At 38.6% G+C, this 20,501-nt stretch overlaps 1 protein-coding gene across 27 annotated transcripts in view; it reads left to right on the forward strand.

Annotated features, from left to right (window-relative positions):
* picalma (phosphatidylinositol binding clathrin assembly protein a) overlaps nt 1-20,501 on the forward strand; it is a 188,253-nt gene that overhangs the window by 68,822 nt on the left and 98,930 nt on the right. For all 27 annotated transcript variants that reach the window (XM_063053904.1, XM_063053906.1, XM_063053918.1 and 24 more), the window contains exons 2-6: nt 1,371-1,513; nt 2,910-2,985; nt 4,729-4,831; nt 14,781-14,874; nt 19,914-20,025. In XM_063053904.1, coding sequence (XP_062909974.1) covers nt 1,371-1,513; nt 2,910-2,985; nt 4,729-4,831; nt 14,781-14,874; nt 19,914-20,025 — 528 coding nt within the window. The remainder of the gene's footprint in view (nt 1-1,370; nt 1,514-2,909; nt 2,986-4,728; nt 4,832-14,780; nt 14,875-19,913; nt 20,026-20,501) is intronic.

Raw genomic sequence — 20,501 nt, forward strand, 5'->3', positions numbered from 1 at the left:
GAAGATTTTTGTGTGTTTAAAAGAAAAATTATAGAATAACAGGTGCCTGGGATATGCTGCCACTGAAGGATGGATGTAGAAGCTGATATGGTGACAGTTAAGGTATTTACATAGACACAGGTACAGGCAAGGAATAGAGGAAAGGGGCCATGTGCAGACAGATAGAATTGGTTGAGTTTGGCATCATGGTCAATGCAGCCATGGTGGGCTGAAGGACTTGATCAATGTTCTATTGCTTATATTTGAAACACCATTCAGCTCTTGCTGCACAGAAGCTGCATTAGTGCTTGCATGTTTTTAAAGTTAAAATTCTCAATTTTAAGTTGTTACTTTGTAGTTAGATGCATTTGTTAAATAGCACAGTTCAATGATTTCAGTAACAGTTGAAAGTTTTTGTTAACTACAACTATTTGAAATTTTGTGCTCTCCTTGAATTTTGCAGTGAGTGGTTTTTTCCTTAAAGATAAAAAAACGTTGTGTTTTGTTTTATTGGGATCATAACCAAAATTTTAACAATTTTTTATTTTAAGCTTAAAAATGACTGGTGTAAGTCTTTCATTGTGAATTTGATTTCAACATGGCATTGTGATATGGTTACTAAGGCCACAGCTCCTTTCAAGTGGCTGCACAGGTTGATAAGGTGGTAAAATATAGCATGCTTGACTTTATTAGTCGATGCATTGAGTTCAAGAGTCAGGAAGTTATGTTGGAACTTTATAAAACTTTGATTAAGCCACATCTGGGGTATGACATTCAGTTTTGCTTGCTCCATCATAGGAAGGATGTGGAAACTTTGGAAAGGATGCAGAAGAGGTTTACCTTGACTCTGCCTGGATTAAATGGCATGTGCTATGTGGAGATGTTAGACAAACGTGGGTTATTTTCTCAATGAAGTGATGGAAGCCAGGTGGAAATTCATAAGGATATCAGAGGCATCAATATACCGCTGGTATCTTTTTTTTCCCCCAAGGTTATAATGATTAGTACTGGAGGGCACGCATTTAAGGTGAGATAGGGTAAGTTTAAAGGAGATGTGTAGGGCAACTTTAATTACACATAGTGCTAAGTATTTTGAATGCATTGCTGGGATGGCACTGGAAACAAATACAAAAGAGGCATTTAAAAGGCTTGTAGATAGGCACATCAATATGCAGAGAATGGAGGGATATTGACCTTGTATAGGCAGAAGGGACATTTTAGTTAGATGTTTAATTAGTTCAGTACAACATTGTAGGCCGAAGAGCCTCTTCCTGTACTGTTCTAATCTTAAACCTATTGAAAATGCATTTGGATGACTGCTGTTTGGCATTAATGTTATGACATTATTTTGCTTTGAGATGCTTTTCAATAACTGCTCTGTTCTTTTACAGATCTGATTCAGTGTACAAATGAAATGAATGTAAACATACCTCAGCTGGCGGATAGCCTTTTTGAAAGAACTACTAATAGCAGCTGGGTGGTGGTATTCAAGTCTCTCATCACAACCCATCAAATGATGGTTTATGGAAATGAGGCAAGGTTTTTAGAAAATGCTTTGGTTATAAAACAAAATGGATATATGCTGAAATCTTCACGTTTTAATTTCTATGTTGTGTAATTAAAATTCAGTCTATTTTTGACTCATTAAACATCAGAAGCATTGTACTCTGGAAATGTTTATTTCTTGCACATTTCTCATCCTACCAAGTATAGTGTCTTTCATGTCTGAGATAATACAAAGCATAGACCAACTCATGAATTTTATCTGAAGATTTTGCTTTTTGTGGAAATCACATTTGCCCTAAATGAGGGAGATTTATTTTTGCTGAAGCTATTCAACCTCAAATCTTTTATGAAATACCTCCAAAGTGAATATATTATTGCTTGAAATTATATGCAGAAGTGTTGTCACTCCAGATTTCTACAATTGTAGCAAGTTTTCCCTACTGTTTACATTTCACTCAGCTTGCCTTCTCAGTAACACAGAAGCCCTGCTCTGTATTTTGGCCATTCAAATAATGGAAATGTGCAATTACAGAATTCACAAATCATTACAGAATAAAAGATGGGATACAGGATAAAATTTATTCTTTTTTTTAAAACGTGTTTCTTGATGCAAGTACAGGTGACATAGAAAATTGTGATATAGAGTGATTAAATGGTTCTTGCCTCCCTCCCCCAGCCATAATATGGGGTTGCTTGTATCTGAAGTTCAAAGTAAATTTATTAAAGTACATATGTCACCATATACCACTGAGATTAATTTTCTTTTGGGCATTTACAGTAAGTACAAAGAAACACAATAGAATCAATGAATTACTGCACTTGAAGACGAGCACACAACCAATGTACAAAAGACAGCAAATTGTGCAAATACCAAAATTTAAAAAAAACACAAAATAATAAATAAAAATTATTGAGAATATGAGTTGTAAAGTCCTTGAAAGTGAGTCCATAGGTTGTGGAATCAGTTCAGTGTTGGGGTGAATGAAGTTATCCACCATCTCTATGCTAATACAGTTCTGTAAACTTTTCCTCTACATTGCCCAGATCTGTGTACAGCAATGGTTTTCCTGTTTAACTAATACTTTGCTTTTCTGTTCTTCTCTCCAAAGTAAACATTATATTATCCTCATTCTCTGTTCTCTGTCCAGATTTTTGTCTTATTTGTACCTTTTTTCAACTTCTCTCAACTTTCCTTTCCACTTTACTTCATTTCATCAAATTTGTGTAAAGTATTCACTCAATTTGATTTTAAAATAGATTGTGAATAGTTAAGGGTTTCAACACTGAGTATACGTGTTTGTAAAATCACTCAGGAAAGTTGCATAGTAACTTTGTAACTTGTAAATTTGTAACAATATGAGTTTTTTATGCATGCCCCTCTTCAGAGCAAATTATTAATGCAAGTGTTTTTTTTATTTGTTTAGCGTTTTATCCAGTACCTAGCTTCAAGAAACACCTTGTTCAACTTGAACAATTTTTTAGATAAAAGTGGATTGCAAGGTGAGTGAATTTCACTTTAGAATTCTCTTTTTTTCTGTTTTCTTTGTATTTGTAAGCAGAAATGCGCAATAAAACCCTGATAATCTGTCAACACTCTGGACCCTAGTGCTGAATTGGCAGATTTTCTAGAATTTCTATCACTATCACAATGCTTTTAATTGAATTTTTTAATTTAATAACTTCTCTAATGAACAAGGTATGCTTTAGAAGGATCCTGGGGACTGGACCCCGAAAAGAAAGCATGTCTAACATCATTCAGTGATCTGAATTTGAGTAATTGGCTGCAACAAATATTCTACTGGATGAACACAAGGAGTTGAGTAGCATCCCTATGGGGGAAGAGCGAAGAGGGGCGGTGAAGAATTGTTAATGGTTCAAGTCAAAATACTGCATTAGGACTGGGGACTGACTTCCTCCAGCAGATTGTTTGTTACTCCAGATTCCTGCACCTGCAGTCTCTTGTATCTCTTTGTTGAATAATCAGCCAGCAGATTAGAGTTTCAGTCTTGGTGAATTTGTTTTAAACACGGTGAAGAAATAACTGTCGAAAGATGATTTTACAGTTTTAATTAAACTAGTAAACTATTGTGCAAGAGCATTTGATTTTTCATTAGTTGTCTAATTTTGTCAAATTATACAAGCCGACAGGAATTTTTTTTTGTATTGAGGTGCAAAGTTTTAGGATTCAATAACTTGTTATGCACATGCATGCAACAGATGTAATCTGCTGTGAATTAAATAGCCATTATTATCTCACTCCCTCACCCACAAACTTGTATTAACTACTTGGTGTATTACATTCTGGTGTCACAATGTGTACGTACAGAGGTGTTGCATTCCTTGAAAACTATCCTTATTATGATTTTCCATAATATGAACTAGTTTTTCTAACTGAATCTCATATTGAATGTGGAGGTGCAACCTGACACAAGTTTTCCTCTCAACTATAATGCTTCTGTGGTTGTGTGGTGATAGGCAAGGGAATTCTGATTGCAGAAGAGAAAGAACAGTTTTAATTAAGTAGAAATGAATGTTACATGGTTTGATTACAGTATAATTGTAGAAGTATCAATAGAAGAAATTGCATTGTCACTTTCTAAAGTAGTTCTTTTAGTGACCTCTGATGTTTTTGTTTTTTTAATCAAATTTTGTTTGTCAAATTACTTGGTAGTGATTTATGAATCACCTGCACTTCTGTAACAAAAGGATACATTGTATTTGAAAAAGAAAAGGACAAATTGTTTAGGATTCTACAGGCAGGCAACTGGTTCATGGAGGGAACATAATTCATTGCAAGCAAAGTTTTAGTGAAACAACTAAGAATGAAACTGAGCAGAGGGATTTACAAAATGCTAAATAACAATTGGTTGGAAGAGAATGATGTCAGTTGTCCTCTGAGGATGCAGGGGAAATGATGGATAATGTTCCACAAATGGGGAAGCATTGTATTGTTTGCAGTTTCAGGTAAGCTTGCTAAAATACTTCATGGAAGACTTAGAGTTCCATTTTTTTTTGTCTCTTTGAAGCTCATTTCAGAAAGAGTGTACCATTCATTAACTTTATTGCTTATTTTGTGTTGCTGGCTGTAGTCTGATTTCTAACTGCTGATGTATTTATTTTATGCACAGGGGGATAAAAAAAACTTGCACATCAGTATTTGGCAATTATTTATAAATAGTAGTCAACGAAGTAAATATTTTGCATTGGGTGTTATTTATTTCATATTGTGTTCTTGTGTTTAAGGTTATGATATGTCTACATTCATCCGGCGCTACAGTAGATACCTGAACGAAAAGGCAGTTTCGTACAGGCAGGTTGCTTTTGACTTCACGAAGGTGAAACGAGGGTAAGGACTGATAAAAATCATGAATTCTTATGATATCACTCAACTTTTTATAATGTATACAGAGGTAGATGTTGCTCTAAGGACTAACATGAGTCATATTTCATTTGATCAATATCCACTTGGTTGTGAAATGTGCCGATTTCTTGATGATCCTAATTGAATATCATACATGATAGCAAACAAATCCTGTACTACTTAGCTGCTAGATTTCTCCCATTAATTGTTTCTTTTGCTTGTTCAAAGTCCTGGTTATTGCAGTGATTCATCATCCAACAGTTTGCTTGTGGGTGCTGGAGATAATTCATTTGCTGTTTCCACGTCTATCCAAATAGAACACTGCTGTACTATGTTCATGGCTTTGAGTTTTTTGAGAATCTTTTAAGAAAATTATAAGATTCAAGGAACAGGTGTTCCAGAGGATTTTGGAGAACCTTGTCATCAGTGTCAGACTACACTCTCAGATGAAGGACACATTGAGATTTTTTTTTCAGGGAGCCAGTCAGGTTCAGTTTTGCATGGAAAATTGATGGCAACAATTAAAATCAGTGCAGAATCTGGAACATGACTCATTAATTGAATTACTGATCTTGAAGACAAATGACCTTTCCATAGTTTCTAGCCAAGTTCAAAGGGTAATGATCAGTATTCAAAAATATGTATAACTTGCACTCTTCATATTCCATCCCAGACTCCTAGGGATGCAAAGGTTATAAACAAACACCTCATGAATCAAAGAACTATTGGATTGTTTTTATTAATCAAAAGGCATGTCCAGGGTGATAGGGGTCCTTAATGGAAGATGCCACAGTTTGGAGGCATTGCCTTTTGAATATACCCTCGATGGTGGGGAGACTAGTACCTGTGCTGGAGCTGGCTGACTTTCAAACTTCCTGCATTTTTTTTTCTGATCCTGTGCAGTGGTCCCTCCATACCAGACAGTGATGTAACCAGTTATAATGCTTCCCACAGTATATCTGTAGAACTTTGCACGCATCTTTGGTGACATACCAGGTCTCCTCAGACTTCTAATGAAATATAGCAGCTGTCATGCCTTCTTTGTAATTGCAGCAATATGTTGGGCCCATGATAGATCCTCAGAGATAGTGACATCCAGGAACTTGGAACTGCTCATCCTTTCCATTGCTGATCCCTCGCTGAGGACTGGTGTGTACTCCTTTGATTCTGTTTTTTTGTGTTTTTTTTTTCCCTTTCCACAAGTCATTCCAGAAGATGCCCCTCAATCCTGAGGCTGTGCCCTCTTGTCCTAGCCTCTCCCACCATGGGAAACATCCTTTCCACATCTACTCTGTCTAGGCCTTTCAACATTTGAAAGGTTTCAATGCTAAAATTCCAGTGAGTACAGACCCAGAGCCATTAAACGTTTCTCATATGATAACCCTTTCATTTCTAGAATCATCCTTGTGAACCTCTTCTGGACCCTCTCCAATACCAGCACATCTCTTCTAAGATGAAAAGTCCAAAACTGTTCACAATTCTCAAGGTGAGGCCTCATCAGTGCCTTGTAACACCTCAGCATCACAGCCTTACTCTTGTATTCTAGACCTCTTGAAATGAATGCTAGCATTGCATTTGCCTTCCTCACCACCGACTCAACCTGCAAGTTAACCTTCGGATGTTCTGCACAAGGACTCCCAAGTCCCTTTGCATCTCAGATTTTTGGATTTTCTCCCCATTTAGAAAATAGTCTGCCTATTTATTTCTACTACCAAAGTGCATGACCATGCATTTTCCAATATTGTATTTCATTAGCCACTTTCTTGCCCATTCTCCTAATCTAAGTCCTTTTGCAGCCTACCTGTTTCTTCAACACTACCTGCCCCTCCACCAATCTTCGTATCATCTGTAAACTTGGCATCAAAGCCTTCGATTTCATCTAAGTCATTTACATACAGCATAAAAAGAATTGGTCCCAACACTGACCCTGCGGAACACCACTAGTCACTGGCAGCCAACCAGACGAGAATCTTTTTATCCCCACTTGCTGCCTCCTCTAACCATGTTAGTAACTTTCCTGTAATACCGTGGGCTCTTAGTTTGTGTGGCACCTTGTCAAAGGCCTTCTGAACATCCAAATATACAACATCCACTGCATTCCCTTTCTCTATCCTACTTGTAATCTCAAAGAATTCCAACAAGTTCGTCAGGCAGGATTTTCCCTTAAGGAAACCATGCTGACTTTGTCCTATCTTGTTCTGTGTCACCAAGTACTCTATCACCTCATCTTTAACAATTGACTCTAACATCTTCCCAACCACTGAGGTCAGGCTAACTGGTCTATAATTTCCTTTCTGCTGCCTTCCTCTTTTCTTAAAGAGTGGAGTGACATTTGCAATCTTTCAGTCCTCTGGCACCATGTCAGAGTCCAGTGATCTTTGAAAGATTATTGCTAATACTGCCGCAATCTCTAATGCTACCTCTTTCAGAACCCTAGGATGCGGTTCACCTGGTCTGGTTGACTTGTGTACCTTTAGGCCTTTCAGCTTTTTGAGCACCTTCTCCCTTGTAATAGTAACTGCACTCACTTCTCTTTTTTCACACACCACAACATCTGGCATACTGCTCGTGTCTTACACAGTAAAGACTGTTGCAAAATACTGATTTAGTTAATCAGCTATCTCCTTGACCCCTGTTATTATTTCTCCTGCCTTATTTTCTAGCAGTCCTATAACCACTTTAATATTATTTGCTACCTTGCTTTTATTCATCTTTTCCCTGCTAATGATTCTTTTAGTTGCTCTCTGGAGGTTTTAAAAACTTCCCAATCCTCTATCTTCCCACTAATTTTTGCTTTGTTGTCTGCCCTCTCTTTTGTTTTTACATTAGCTTTGACTCCCTTGTCAGCCACAGTTTGGCCGTTTGAGTATTTCTTTATTTTTGGAATACACATGTCCTGCACCTTCCTCATTTTCACAGAAACGCATTGCTGCTTTGCTGACATCCCTGCCAGCATTCCTTCCAATTTACTTTGGCCAATTCCTCTCTCATGCCACTGTAATTTCCCTTACTCCACTGAAATATTGCTATGTCAGACGACTATTTCCCTATCAAATTTCAAGTTGAACTCCATCATATTGTGATCACTGGTTCCTAAGGGTTCTTTTACCTTAAGCTCACCAATTGCCTTCGGTTCATTCCATAACACCCAAACCAGTATAGCTGATCCCAGCAGGCTCAATGCCAAACTGCTCGAATCTCTCATGACTATCATAACATTGCCCTTTTGACATGTCTTTTCAATTTTCTGTTGTTGTCTGTGGTCCACCTCCCAGCCACTGTTGGGAGGCCTGTATATAACTGCCATCAGGGTCCTTTTACCCTTGCAGTTTCTTAATTCAACCCACAAGGATTCTACATCTTATGACTGATTTGATGCCATTCATTAACAGTAGAGCCATGCTACCTCCTCTACCTGCCTTCCTATCCTTCCGATACAACGTGTAACCTTGGACATTTGGCTGTAAACTGTAAAGAGTGCAGAAAAGATTGAGGATGTTCCAGGATTACGATGGTTGAATCCTACGGAGACTTTGTCCAGACTCTGTGTTTATTCCTTGGAATGTGGTAGAATGAAGGGCAACTTCAAAGAGATATTTAAAATTATAGATGGATATGGTGGACAGTCCTTTCCCCAACAGAAGGGAGTCCAGAACTAGGGACACAGATTTAGAGGAGATGGGAAAGATTTAAAAGCGACCTGAGGGGAATTTTTTCACACACACGGAGGTGAGTAGATGGAACAAGTTGCCAGAAGAGGTAACATAGAGTCTCAAAGTAATACAGCACAGTAACAGGCCCTTTGGCCCAACTGATCCATGTCAATCACAGCATCCTCCCTGATGGTCCCAATGCCCATGTTTGGTCCACAAACCTCCAAGCCCTTTCCTTCCATCTAAATGCCTCTTAAATGTTGCATTCGCCCCCAGCTCAACCACTTCCTGTGGCAGATCATTCCAGGTACCCACTACCCACTATGCAATGAAGTTGCCTCTTGGGTCTCTCTCTTTTTTTTTAAATCTCTCCCCTGTTATCTTATTTGTGGCCCCTAGTTTTGGATTCCCCAACCTTGAGGAAAGACTTATGACCCTGCACCTTATCCATACCCTTCAGATTTTATAAACTTCTATGAGGACACCTCATTTTTCTGTGCTACAAGGATGAAAAATCCAGTGTGGCTAGCTTCTTCCTATAACTCGGGCTCTCTTGTCTGGAAAGCATCCTAGTTAAAGCTTCTCTGCACCCTCTCCAGCTTGACAATGCCTTTCTTATAAGAAGTTGACCATGACTAAACAATAAATAGTTGAGGCAGGTACAATCAGCATTTAGAGAGGTGGGGTTGGGGCCAGGGCTTGGAGAGATCTGGGCTGAATGCAGGAAATTGGGGCTAGCTGGGTGGCCACAGTGGTCAGCAAGGACTTTTTGGGCTGAAAGGCATTTATTTGTGCTGTATTGCTATATGAATCTATAAATCAACACTGGTCTCCTTTCCAAGGTCAGAGTCTCTCGTATTAAGGCCGGATTGGACAAGCCATATCATTTCCTTCACTGATCACACTGAACTACTTGGGGTCAGACACTTTATTCCGAGCTGTGTTGTGGGTAGAAATTACCAGACAGGTAGATGGAAGATTCTAGGATGTACTCAATATTCTTGTAAACACTGACTCCTGTGAATCTCTGACTCTTGAGTGCTCAGAGTGGATAATGCACATTCATGTGGCATTTAAGAACTTGGAGGCTGTGCATCAGACAAAAATAGGCTCAGTATGAGCATTATAAAGAGTCCACCAGTTCATAAACCACCTGCTCGCCAGCCTTCTCTGTACTATTTCCTCTGGTTTTCTTGTTGGCCATATTTGCCGCTTTGGAGCCAATAAAACAGAAGTGGAAGCATGTCATCTTCAATACTGAGGGATATAATAGTTATTTAATAGCTTTGTGCAACTGGAGAGCAGAAGTTCCATAAATAAGTCACAAAAGCTGAACAATGTATGCAAGTTCACAATCACTCAACCTCCAGGGAAAGAATACCAAAAATATTTTGGTATTTTATTTACTGGATTTGGAGCGAACAGAATATTTTGAATATAGTATGTCTTCCATTACTGCCCTTTATGCTGTAAAAAGTGAAAGAGTCATGCAGTTTGACAATCGTTACTTGGAATTTTTGTATCCTGATATGTTTGACCAGTTTTTGCCTTTGGCGGTACTATATTAGTTTCATATTGCAGAAGCAGCTTATTTCAGGCAAAAAAAAGTCCTCCTGGGGCATTGTGGCAGCGAATTAGAAGATTGCCTATTATTTCTTAAAGAATTGGTTGGCTTAACCACAGCAGTAATATAGAAGCTTTAGCTATATTTCTTCGCGTGATTTCAGCTTGCATTGATATTCATCAGATTAGTTGGTGTGCTTTTATTATTTTTTCTTATTTAGTCAAATATGCTGAGGTATAGTGAACATCTTGTCTCCAGACTGTTCATATAGATGAAATCATTACGTGGTGCATTGATACAGTGCAAGGTAAAACAGCAACAGAAGGATGAATTAAGTACAAAGTCTACAGAGAAAATGAACTCCCATGTACACAAAGTGCCAGGTCATAACAACGTAGATTGTGAGGTGAAGTGTCCATCTTGTCATGTGAGGTAACCCTTCAATGTCTTATTATTAATAATAGGGTATAAGTTGTCCTTCACCATGGCGGTGTGTCCTTTCAGGCTTTTGTATTTTCTGCTTATGCGACAGGGGAGAGGAGAATTTTCAGGGGGAAAGGAATCTTTCATTATGCTGGCTGCTTTACTGAGTCCATGGAGGGGAGGCTTGTTTCCATGATATGCTGAGTTATGTCTCTGCATTTTCTTTTGGCCACAGGCGGAACAGTTGCCAATCCAAGCCATGATGCATCTAGGTAGGATGTTTTCTAGGTGCATTGGTAAAAAATTGATGGAGACATGCCAAATTTCTTGAGGCTACTGAGCAAGTAGAGGTATTGGTCATGGCGCCTAAGTGGTTGGACCAAGACTAACTATTTGTAATGTTCACTCCTAGGAACTTAAAGTTCTCAATGGTCTTAACTGCAGCATCAGTGATGAAGACAGGAGCATGTGCACTCCTCCTCTTCTCCCCACCCCCCCCCCCACTCATTTCCTGAAGTCAAGGACCTGTCCTTTTGTTTTGATGACATTGAGGGAAAGGTTGCTGTTATGACACAATGTTATCTGCAAACTTGCAGATGGAAGTAGAGGAGAATTTGGCTGCACAACTATGAGTGAAAGGAGCAGAGTAGGGACTGAGGATGCACCCTTGTACAGCACCAGTGTTTAGAATAATTGTGGTGGAGGTGTTGCTTCCTATCCTTACTCATTGTGATCTGTTGGTCAAGAAATTATGGATCCAATTGCAGAAGGTGGTGTTGACTGCCAGGGTGCACAATTCTCTGATAAGTTTGCTTCGATATAATAATATCGAAGGTGGAGATGTAGCCAATAAACAATAGTCTAATGTTGATAACATACAAAAATTGCTGGAAGAACTCAGCAGGCCAGGCCCACTGAGTTCCTCCAGCATTTTGTGTGTGTTGCTTGGATATCCAGCATCTGCAGATTTTCTCTTGTCTGTAATTAGTCTAATGTAGATGTCTTTATTGTCCAGATGCTCTGAAGATGAATATAGGGCCAGGGAGGTGGCTCCCTCCGTAGGCTTGTTTCAGTGTTGTGCAACTTGCAGCAGTGGTTTGAGGTTGCCTGGGAGGCTGGAGCTGATGTGTGCTGTGACCAGTCTCTCAAAGTACTTCATGATGGTTGATGTCAGAGTTACTGGGCGATAGTTAAGGCACTTACCACCTTTTTCTTGGGTACTGGGATGATGGTGGTGGTCTTAAAGTAAGTAGGGACCTCGGATTGAAGTAATGAGAGGTCTAAAAACATCTGCAAATACCCTCACAAACAAGAGAAAAATCTGTAGCTGTTGGAAATCCAAGCAACACATACACAAAACCTTTGGGGGAACTCAGCAGGCCAAGCAGCATCTAAGTCGACATTTTGGGTCGAGACCCTTCAGCAGGGCTGTTTTCCATAGATGCTGCCTGGCCTGCTAAGTTTCTCCAGCATTTTGTGTGTATCGCAAATGCCCCTGGTGACTGATCTGTACAGAATCTAAGGACATGGCCAAGAACACTATTTGGGCCAGATGCTTCCACAGGTTCACTGTCTGGAAGACTGATCTTGTGTCTGCAATGGTGATTGTGGGTTCAGATGCATTAGTGATATACCTATCCCCTTCTATTCAAAGTATGCATAATATGTATTAAGTTCATTGGGAAGATGTGTGGTGGTGTAGGCGATGCTGCCTGACTTTAGAACATAGAATAGTACAGCACAATACAGGCCCTTCAGCCCACAATGTTGTGCCGACCCTTAAACCCTGCTTCCCATGTAACCCCCCACCTTCTCCCAGTTCGTCCATGGTCTCTGGTTTGGGAACACATGGATTGTCCTATTTAGTACACAGTCCTCAACATACCTACTGATTAAAATCTGTGATGGTGTAACACACTTATCTGGGCCTGCTGATGAGTCCTAGGACATGGACTATTCTAATGACTCAAAGCAGTCATGTGAAGCTCCTCTATTTCCTCAGACTTATCAACGTACAATTTTAATTACTAGATCCTCACATTTCAGCTTCTGTTTGTGTGCATTGATTCAGTTTGGAAGTCAGACTAGGTTGCCGCTTCACAAATCTGATTAGCTTTGATGTCTTTTATGCATGCTTTGGCATCCAGCTACCATGTGACCTCTGTTTTGGAGGCTGATGTCAGAACATCTTTCACGAGGGTGAACTCTCATTGGGTGTCAGATCCTGACAATGTTCCTGGCTGGGAACTGAAAACCTGTGCTGACCAACTGGCAGGAGTGTTTAAGGACATCTTCAACCTCTCATTGCTGCGACATGAGGTTCCCATGCATTTCAAAAGTGCAGCTGTTATATCGGTGCCCAAGAAATGCAGGGTGAGCTGCCTCAATGACTATCAGTGTGGCATTGAAGTTTACCATAACAAAGTGCTTTGAGAGATTGGTTCTGGGTAGGATTAAACTCCTGCCTGGTCAAGGACCTGGACCCACTCCAATTAGCCTACCACTTCAAAATTTGTGCAGTGGATGCAATCTCAATGATCTCCATTCTGCTTTGGGGCACTTAGACAATACCAAAACATACCTCAGGCTGATGTTTATCAGTTACAGCTTCGAATTCAATCCTATTATCCCCTCTGTATTAATCAAGCTTCTAAACCTGGCCCTGTGCAACTGGATTCTCCATTTGCTGATCAGGAGATGACAGTCAGTAAGGATTGGTGATAACATCTCGCTGACAATCAAGATAGGTACAGCTCAGGCCTCGTGCTTAGCCCACTGTTCAACCTCTTTACATTCGTAATTGTGTAGCTAAGTATTCCTCAAATGTGATTGATAAATTTACAGATGTCGCCACTGTTGGTAAAATCTCAGATGGCGACAAGGGGAAATACAGGAGTGAGATGGATTGGCTTGTTGAGTGATGTTACAACAGCAATAATTTACTCAGTACCAGAAAGACCAAGGAACCGATTGTGGATTTCAGGAAGGAGAAGGTAGGAGAATACAGTAATGTGGTCAGCAGTGGTAAGGGTGAGCACTTTTAAGGTCCTGGGTGTCAATGTCCAATCACAATTCCCAACACATTGATGTCATCACAAAGAAGGCATGCATTGACTCTACTTTGTTAGGAGTTTGAGGAAATTTGGTAAGTCACCCAAAGACTCAATGCAAATTTGTACAGATGTATAATGGAGGGCATTCTGACTGGTTACATACCAGCCTGGTATGGAGGTTCCAATGCACTTGATCACAAGAGACTCAGCAAACTCCATCAAGGACAAGCTCTCCTCACCTTCGAAGATCAAAAAGGTGAAACTTTCATTAAGGACCCTCACTGTCTGAGACACGCTTTCTTATTACTCTTATCAGGGATGAGGTATAGGAGCCTGAAGGTGCTTTCATAATGATCCTGAAACATCATCTTTCTCTTTGCCATCAGATTTCTGAATGGTCTATAAATTATGAAATGATACCTCATTATCCCTTTTTGTACTATTTAGTTATTTTGAAATTTTCAGTGATTTTGTCTTTGCACTGTACTGCTTCCACAATATAATAAATTTCACATCTAATAAGACAGTGAGAATAAACCTTATTCTGATTCTGAATATACTAAGCTCCCCAAATTTCCCTGGTTGTAGCTGAGATAGAGCAAAAGCATCACTGATTCAACCTTTAACATTTTCCTGCTAGACTGCATTCATCTCAGATCTCTTCACTATATCTGATATTCAAACACACAAATAAGCATAGAAGTCGAGTTTCCCCTCAAGCCTACTTTGCCATTCAATATGATAAGAGTTAGTGCTGATGAATGGTCTCTGCCTGAAACATCGACTGTACCTCTTCCCAGAGATGCTGCTTGGCCTGCTGCGTTCACCAGCAACTTTGATGTGTGTTGCTTGAATTTCCAGTATCGGCAGAATTCCTGTTGTTTGCAATATGATAAGAATTGATTTGATTTTAACCTCTTCTCTGCCTTGCCTACGCGCATATCCCCAATTACCATTTGAATCTCTGGCTTAACAAATTCATCCACTCTAGGCTTTTAAAAATAATTCAAAGACTCTTGATGCCTGAGAGAAATTTTGCTTCTGCCTTTGATATGTAGAATTGTTTTGGCAACAAGTTTACAATCTGCAGTTCATATAAACATTTTTTTAAGCTGTTACATTAGTAGTTTTGCTAAAACAAGAGTCATATGTTTAGTTATATATAAACTTTCTTGTCCATAAGTTACTTCAAATTTGTTTTCGGTAAACATTGTACATTTAATACAGTTTATTTTTGTCAGGGCTGATGGTGTGATGAGAACAATGAACACAGAGAAATTACTGAAAACTATGCCCCTTATACAGAATCAGATGGATGCCTTGCTGGACTTCAATGTGAGATATGACTTTTTATTAATGTGCATTTGGGCACAGTATTTCTGGCCTTGTGTTGATGTAAATGCATGTATATATTCTGTATTTGAATCCATGTGTAGATAATGCCCACGTATATTGCTGAATTTTAAAGATGAGTACTTTCTGACGAACTTGGATTTTAATATTACTTAATCCCTGCTTTCAGGTGTTTTTTCTTTCTATGCACAGGGGATATACAGAAAAATACTGATTCCTATTAAAGTTCCACTTTAAGTGTATATTTCAGTTGGATTTGCCAAAGATTCCTGTAGTAATAATAATACTTTCCCTGGAAGATAAGTAATGAACCGAAAGAGGCCACAGAATTAAACAATAATTTAAGGGGTGCCTAAAACATAACAAGAATGCATTTCCTTTTTCTCTAGAAATCATTGGCAACTGCATTAACTTTCAGTAAGCAAGTCGAAGTACACAAAAAAATTGGTTGAAAAATACTCTTAGCAGTATTTTTCAGTTGGCTTCAACAGCCACCAAAATAACCTTTTACATTAGTATTTGAGACATCTGCAATAAGAAAGTGAAGTAGTTGACAAAAATGGCAAGTAGGTAAAAATTGTAGATTTAATTTAAAAAAAGTGTGTGATCAACTTGAACTTAATGGACAAATAGTAGTCTAATTAGTTTTGAAAGACATGATGAATTACAGAAACATCCAAAGCAGATTAAAGAAAAATACAGCACAGAAGCAAGCCCATCTAGTCTCTGCCAAGCCATATAAACTGCTTACTCCCAACGACCTGCATCGGGATTATAGCCCTCCATATCCCAACTTCTCTTAAGTATTGAAATCGAGCTTGCATGGACCACTTGTGCTGGCAGCTTATCACACTCCTCATAATCCTCTTGAGTGAAGAAATTTCTCCCCATGTTTCTCTTAAACTTTTCATTTTTCACTCAACCCATGACCTTTGGTTGTAGTCCCACCCGACAGTGGGGGAAAAAAAACCTGCTTGCATTTACCCTATCTATACCCCTCATCATCTTGTACTCCTCTCAGTCTTCTACGTTGCAAGGAATAAAGTCCTAACTTATTTAATTTTTCTGTATCGCTCAGGTCCTCCAGACTTGGCAACATTCTTGTAAATTTTCTCTGTACTCTTTCAATCTTATTTATATCTTTCCTGTAGGAAGGTGACCGAAACTGCACACAATATCCCAAATTAGGCCTCACCTTTGTCTTGTACAACTTCAACTTAACATCCTATTTCCTGTACTCAATACTTTAATTTATGAAGGCCAATGTGCCAAGAGCTTTTTCTTATGACCCTAACCATCTGCCACCAGCTGGTCCAGATCCTGCTGCAAGACATGATAGTCTTCTGCGATGTTCAGTCCACCCCCAATCTTGGTGTCATTTGCAAATTTGCTGAATCAGTGAACCATATTATCATTCAGATCATTGATATAGATGATAAACAAAGGACCCAGCACCGATCCCTATGGTACTCCACTCATCACAGGGCTGCACTTGGAGACCACTTCCGGCTTCTCCCACAAAGCCAATCACTAATCCAATTTACTACCTTATCTTGAACGCCGAGTGACTGAACCTTATCGACTAACCTCCCATGCAAGACTTTGTCATATGCCTTGCTAAAGTCATGTAGACAACATCCACTGCCTTGCCTTGCCTTCATCAACTTTCCTGCTAACTTCCTCAAAAAAAAAACAACCTACTATGATTATGAAGCCATGCTGACTATCCATAATCTGTCCCTGTCTATCAAATACTTATATATCCGAACCCTTAGAATACCTTCCAATCACTTTCCCACTACTGGAATTAGAGACCTGTATCTGAAATAGGCAGCATTATTGAGAACAACATAGTTACATTAAAAAATGGAGACATTTGCACATTCTTGCTGCAGACTGATCAAGTAAAATAATAAATGCTAGAATGAATCCACTGCTAAAGAGCGCACACAGTTCTTAAAGTCTTCTTTCAAAGAGTGTAGAAGATTTAGCATTCAGATGAACATTTGTCTGGATGGATCTGAAGGTTGTTTACTGGGTGTTTACCTTGAGAAACAGTTCAAGTTTGAAACAGTTATCTACCTTGAGCTTCATCAGCTTTAGTTCGCATTTCTCCTTCTCATTCAGGACATTGCTATTTACTAGATTTCTGGTAAATTACCTATTATAGTGGTATACCTCTGAGGAAAATGCTGCCTTGAATTCAGATCTTGTGGGTTATCCTGCTTATCAAGTTGGATATTGTTTTAATGACATCTTTGTAACTTGCTGTGTTTTGCAGTGTATGTAGATATAGTTTAGAAAGCACAACTTTATAGGTTGTGCTAAAACTGAAAAGTATGATAATTAAGTCTATGGACAGAAAGAAGTGTCGTGGTTTCTCGTTTCTTACAAACAACAAGGAGACGCAGAAAATCCTTCAAGACGTTTTAAACTTTAATTTGCAAATCAAAACTGAGACAATCAGAAAGCTAGTAGCTGACTGCCCATCGAGGCTTGTACACAGCATTTTTTATAGCAATCTCCTATCTTAGCTACATTATCATATCCAGACGGCCTGTGATCACATATCATCAATACATCCGCTCTTGACCTTCCACTATTGTTTTACTCCCCAATTTAATTATGTCCTAGTTTGCTTTTTAGACCAGGTGTCCCCTCATCCCTAACCACAGTTATTTCTTAATTGGTCTTGTTTCGACATACTGCCACATATTTCATTACCTTACTCGCCACCGTTATCTTCCTACTTGGTTTCATTCTAGTTCTCTTCATGAATTAATAGTGATTAGGTCAAAAGTCATGGCTACATAGTGAATACTTTCCACTGAGCTAGTAGCAGTTACATAGTGAATATAGAAAATACAATGTCCCTTTGAGTAAATGCTGTTACAATGTGTACATTTGGGTAAATACTGCTGAGTAAATATTGTAAATACTGTAATACATAGAAAATACAATGTATGCGTTTACATTTTCCAATAGAAGCTACAAAAGTAAGTGGTAATTTGAATACTGAAGCAGCACAACTGTGTTAATTATGTAAGTTGATACACTTCAGAATAAAAGTTTAATAATCATTGGCAGAAGGATGGATCCTGTGGAAGAACAGAATGTAGTTTTTTGTTTGAGACGTTTGTGCATGAAAATCCCAGGAAATCAGCAGTTTCTGAGCTGCTCAAACCACCCTTCTGGCACAAACAACCATGAGTCAAAGTCACTTGGATCACATTTCTTCGCCTTTCTGATGTTTGGGCTGAACAACAACTCAATCTGTTGACCATGTCTGCATTATTTTGTGCATTGAGTTAGTACCACATGTTTGGCTGATAAGGTATTTGTATTAATGAGCAGGTGTACCTAATTGAGTATATGGTAGTGGAGATCATATCAATGCTTAAAAACAGTTCAGATGGTTGGCTACATGAAACAAGAATAAGGTGACTGGACAGCTAAGTAAATGTGAAACGCATAGATGATCAGTAGCAATGCTGGTGAATACAACCTGTTGTAGTTCTTTGCATCCAAATCAAAGTAAAACTCTTTAAGTAAAATTTTTTTTTTTCCTTTTTGTAAAAGTGAGATTCTGAAGTCTCATAACAACTACTTATTTAGCCTTTAACTTTTGGGTGGTGGTGAGGGTTATCATCTCAACATCAGGGTGGATCTGTCCTGGGTCTGCACATAAATGTAACTTTGTTTGCTTGTCCCCTTCTCCTTGTTAGCTTACTTGTTTAGTCAGTTTTTCATGACAGTTGTAATTTTTGAGCATTATCTTTGTTATACAGTTTTAGAGCTAGTATCTTGATTCACAGTGGCCCAAGTTTGATTAACTTTAACTTCAAAGCTGTAGTTAATAACAAGGAGGAACTCAGTAGGTCAGGCAGCATCTATGGTGGGGAATAAACAGACATGTTTCAGGCTGAGTCATTCAGCCCAAAACGTCAACTCTGTATTTCCCTCTGTGGATCCTGCTTAACCTGCTGAGTTTCTCCAGCACTTTGGGTGTGTGTTCAAGATGTTCAGCATCTGCAGAATCTCGCGTTCATAATAAGGATACATTTTTGACTTAAAAATTGTGCAAAATAAAATTGCTTTCAGAATGTTCCATTTCAGAAAGCATTGAAGTTTTTTCCCGTTTCATAGTTATTTATCAGTATACTTGTTTTTTTAATTTAAGGAGCAAATTGAAAATTGTAACTTAAAATATCAGTGTGCCTCTTCATTTCTTTGTTCTATATTTACATATTTCATTCAAATCTTTTGAAAGCAAAATATGCCACACAACTTCTTGATCTCCTACTGCTCTTCTGATGAATGGCAACTGACTTGCCTGTTCTCCATAATTTAGTTTGTAATGTCCCACTCATTTGCTTTTACATTTACATTGTCCATGTGGTGTAAGTCTTTGGTGTTCCTCTCTCTTCATATGCAGTTAAGGTTTTGTAAGGTAATTTTTAATTGAGACCAATTAATGTTTGTAACATACACAATATAAAACCCATGGCTTTAAATGTTAATAGTTTGGTGAAAAACAGCGAAGATGCAAATATTTTCAACATATATTTTGAATAACTTGTGGGAGTTCAGTATATGTATTACCTTTTTGGACACAACAAGATGTTCAGTGAAATTTCAGTCACACATACTAAAATCAAGATAGATTTGAAATGACTATTTAACTTGTGAATATAGTAGCTTTGAGAATAAAACAAGATTTGTGATTAGTTTTGAAATAATACATGATGACTTTTGCATTACTGAGAGGATACATAATTTTCATGTGCAAACTATTCTCAGTGGTTGAATGTTCCTAAGTTTTTTTTTGTGTGTTCGTCTTCACCTGCTAAACTCTAAAAATAATTTTTTATCTTATTCCACTGCCTTCACTTAAGATGCATTATTGCAAAAAAAAAACTTCCTTAAGTCATTTCCACATTCACTTCAGAATTGGAATAACAGCCAGATGAATATCATAAGTTTGAGTTACAGTTCAACCCTTTTGGTTTTCTTTGTCATAGGTCGGTGCCAATGAGCTAACAAATGGTGTGATCAATGCAGCTTTCATGCTACTCTTCAAAGATGCCATTAGACTTTTTGCAGCATACAACGAAGGGATCATTAACCTCTTGGGTAAGTTGTTTTTGTTTCAGAGGTGCAAATCCATCCTGTTTAGGGATGTCAGCTACTTTGTTGCTGTGTATAAACCCTGTTACTCCCTACACTAGAGCTGGGAGAACACCTTCAGAAGATCAGTCTGTCACATTCTCGAGGGTAGTCAGGAAAGGGCATTCAGTGCTGTTTTTTCCACCAGTGCTCTTATTCCAAGAATCAATATAGTCAAACTGATAAAACATGGTCCAATCATTCAAAGATCCTGATGGTTCATTATCTGGCTCAGATAATGCAGACATCCCACCTCTCCCGGAAGTTCCAGGAGTCTCCTGCATATCGATAGTGGCTCCCTGACGCCCAGAAATTATATACAATATCCTGGAAATAGATTTTTTTGAGAGAGAGAGAGTGAGTATCTTGATTGGTCTCTCTTCGTGCTAAGAGTGGTCCCCAACCACTGACTCGCGAGGAAACAATATGAGTCAGCTGCACCT

Source organism: Mobula hypostoma, chromosome 7 (assembly GCF_963921235.1).
Source record: "Mobula hypostoma chromosome 7, sMobHyp1.1, whole genome shotgun sequence".
NCBI lineage: Eukaryota > Metazoa > Chordata > Chondrichthyes > Myliobatiformes > Myliobatidae > Mobula > Mobula hypostoma.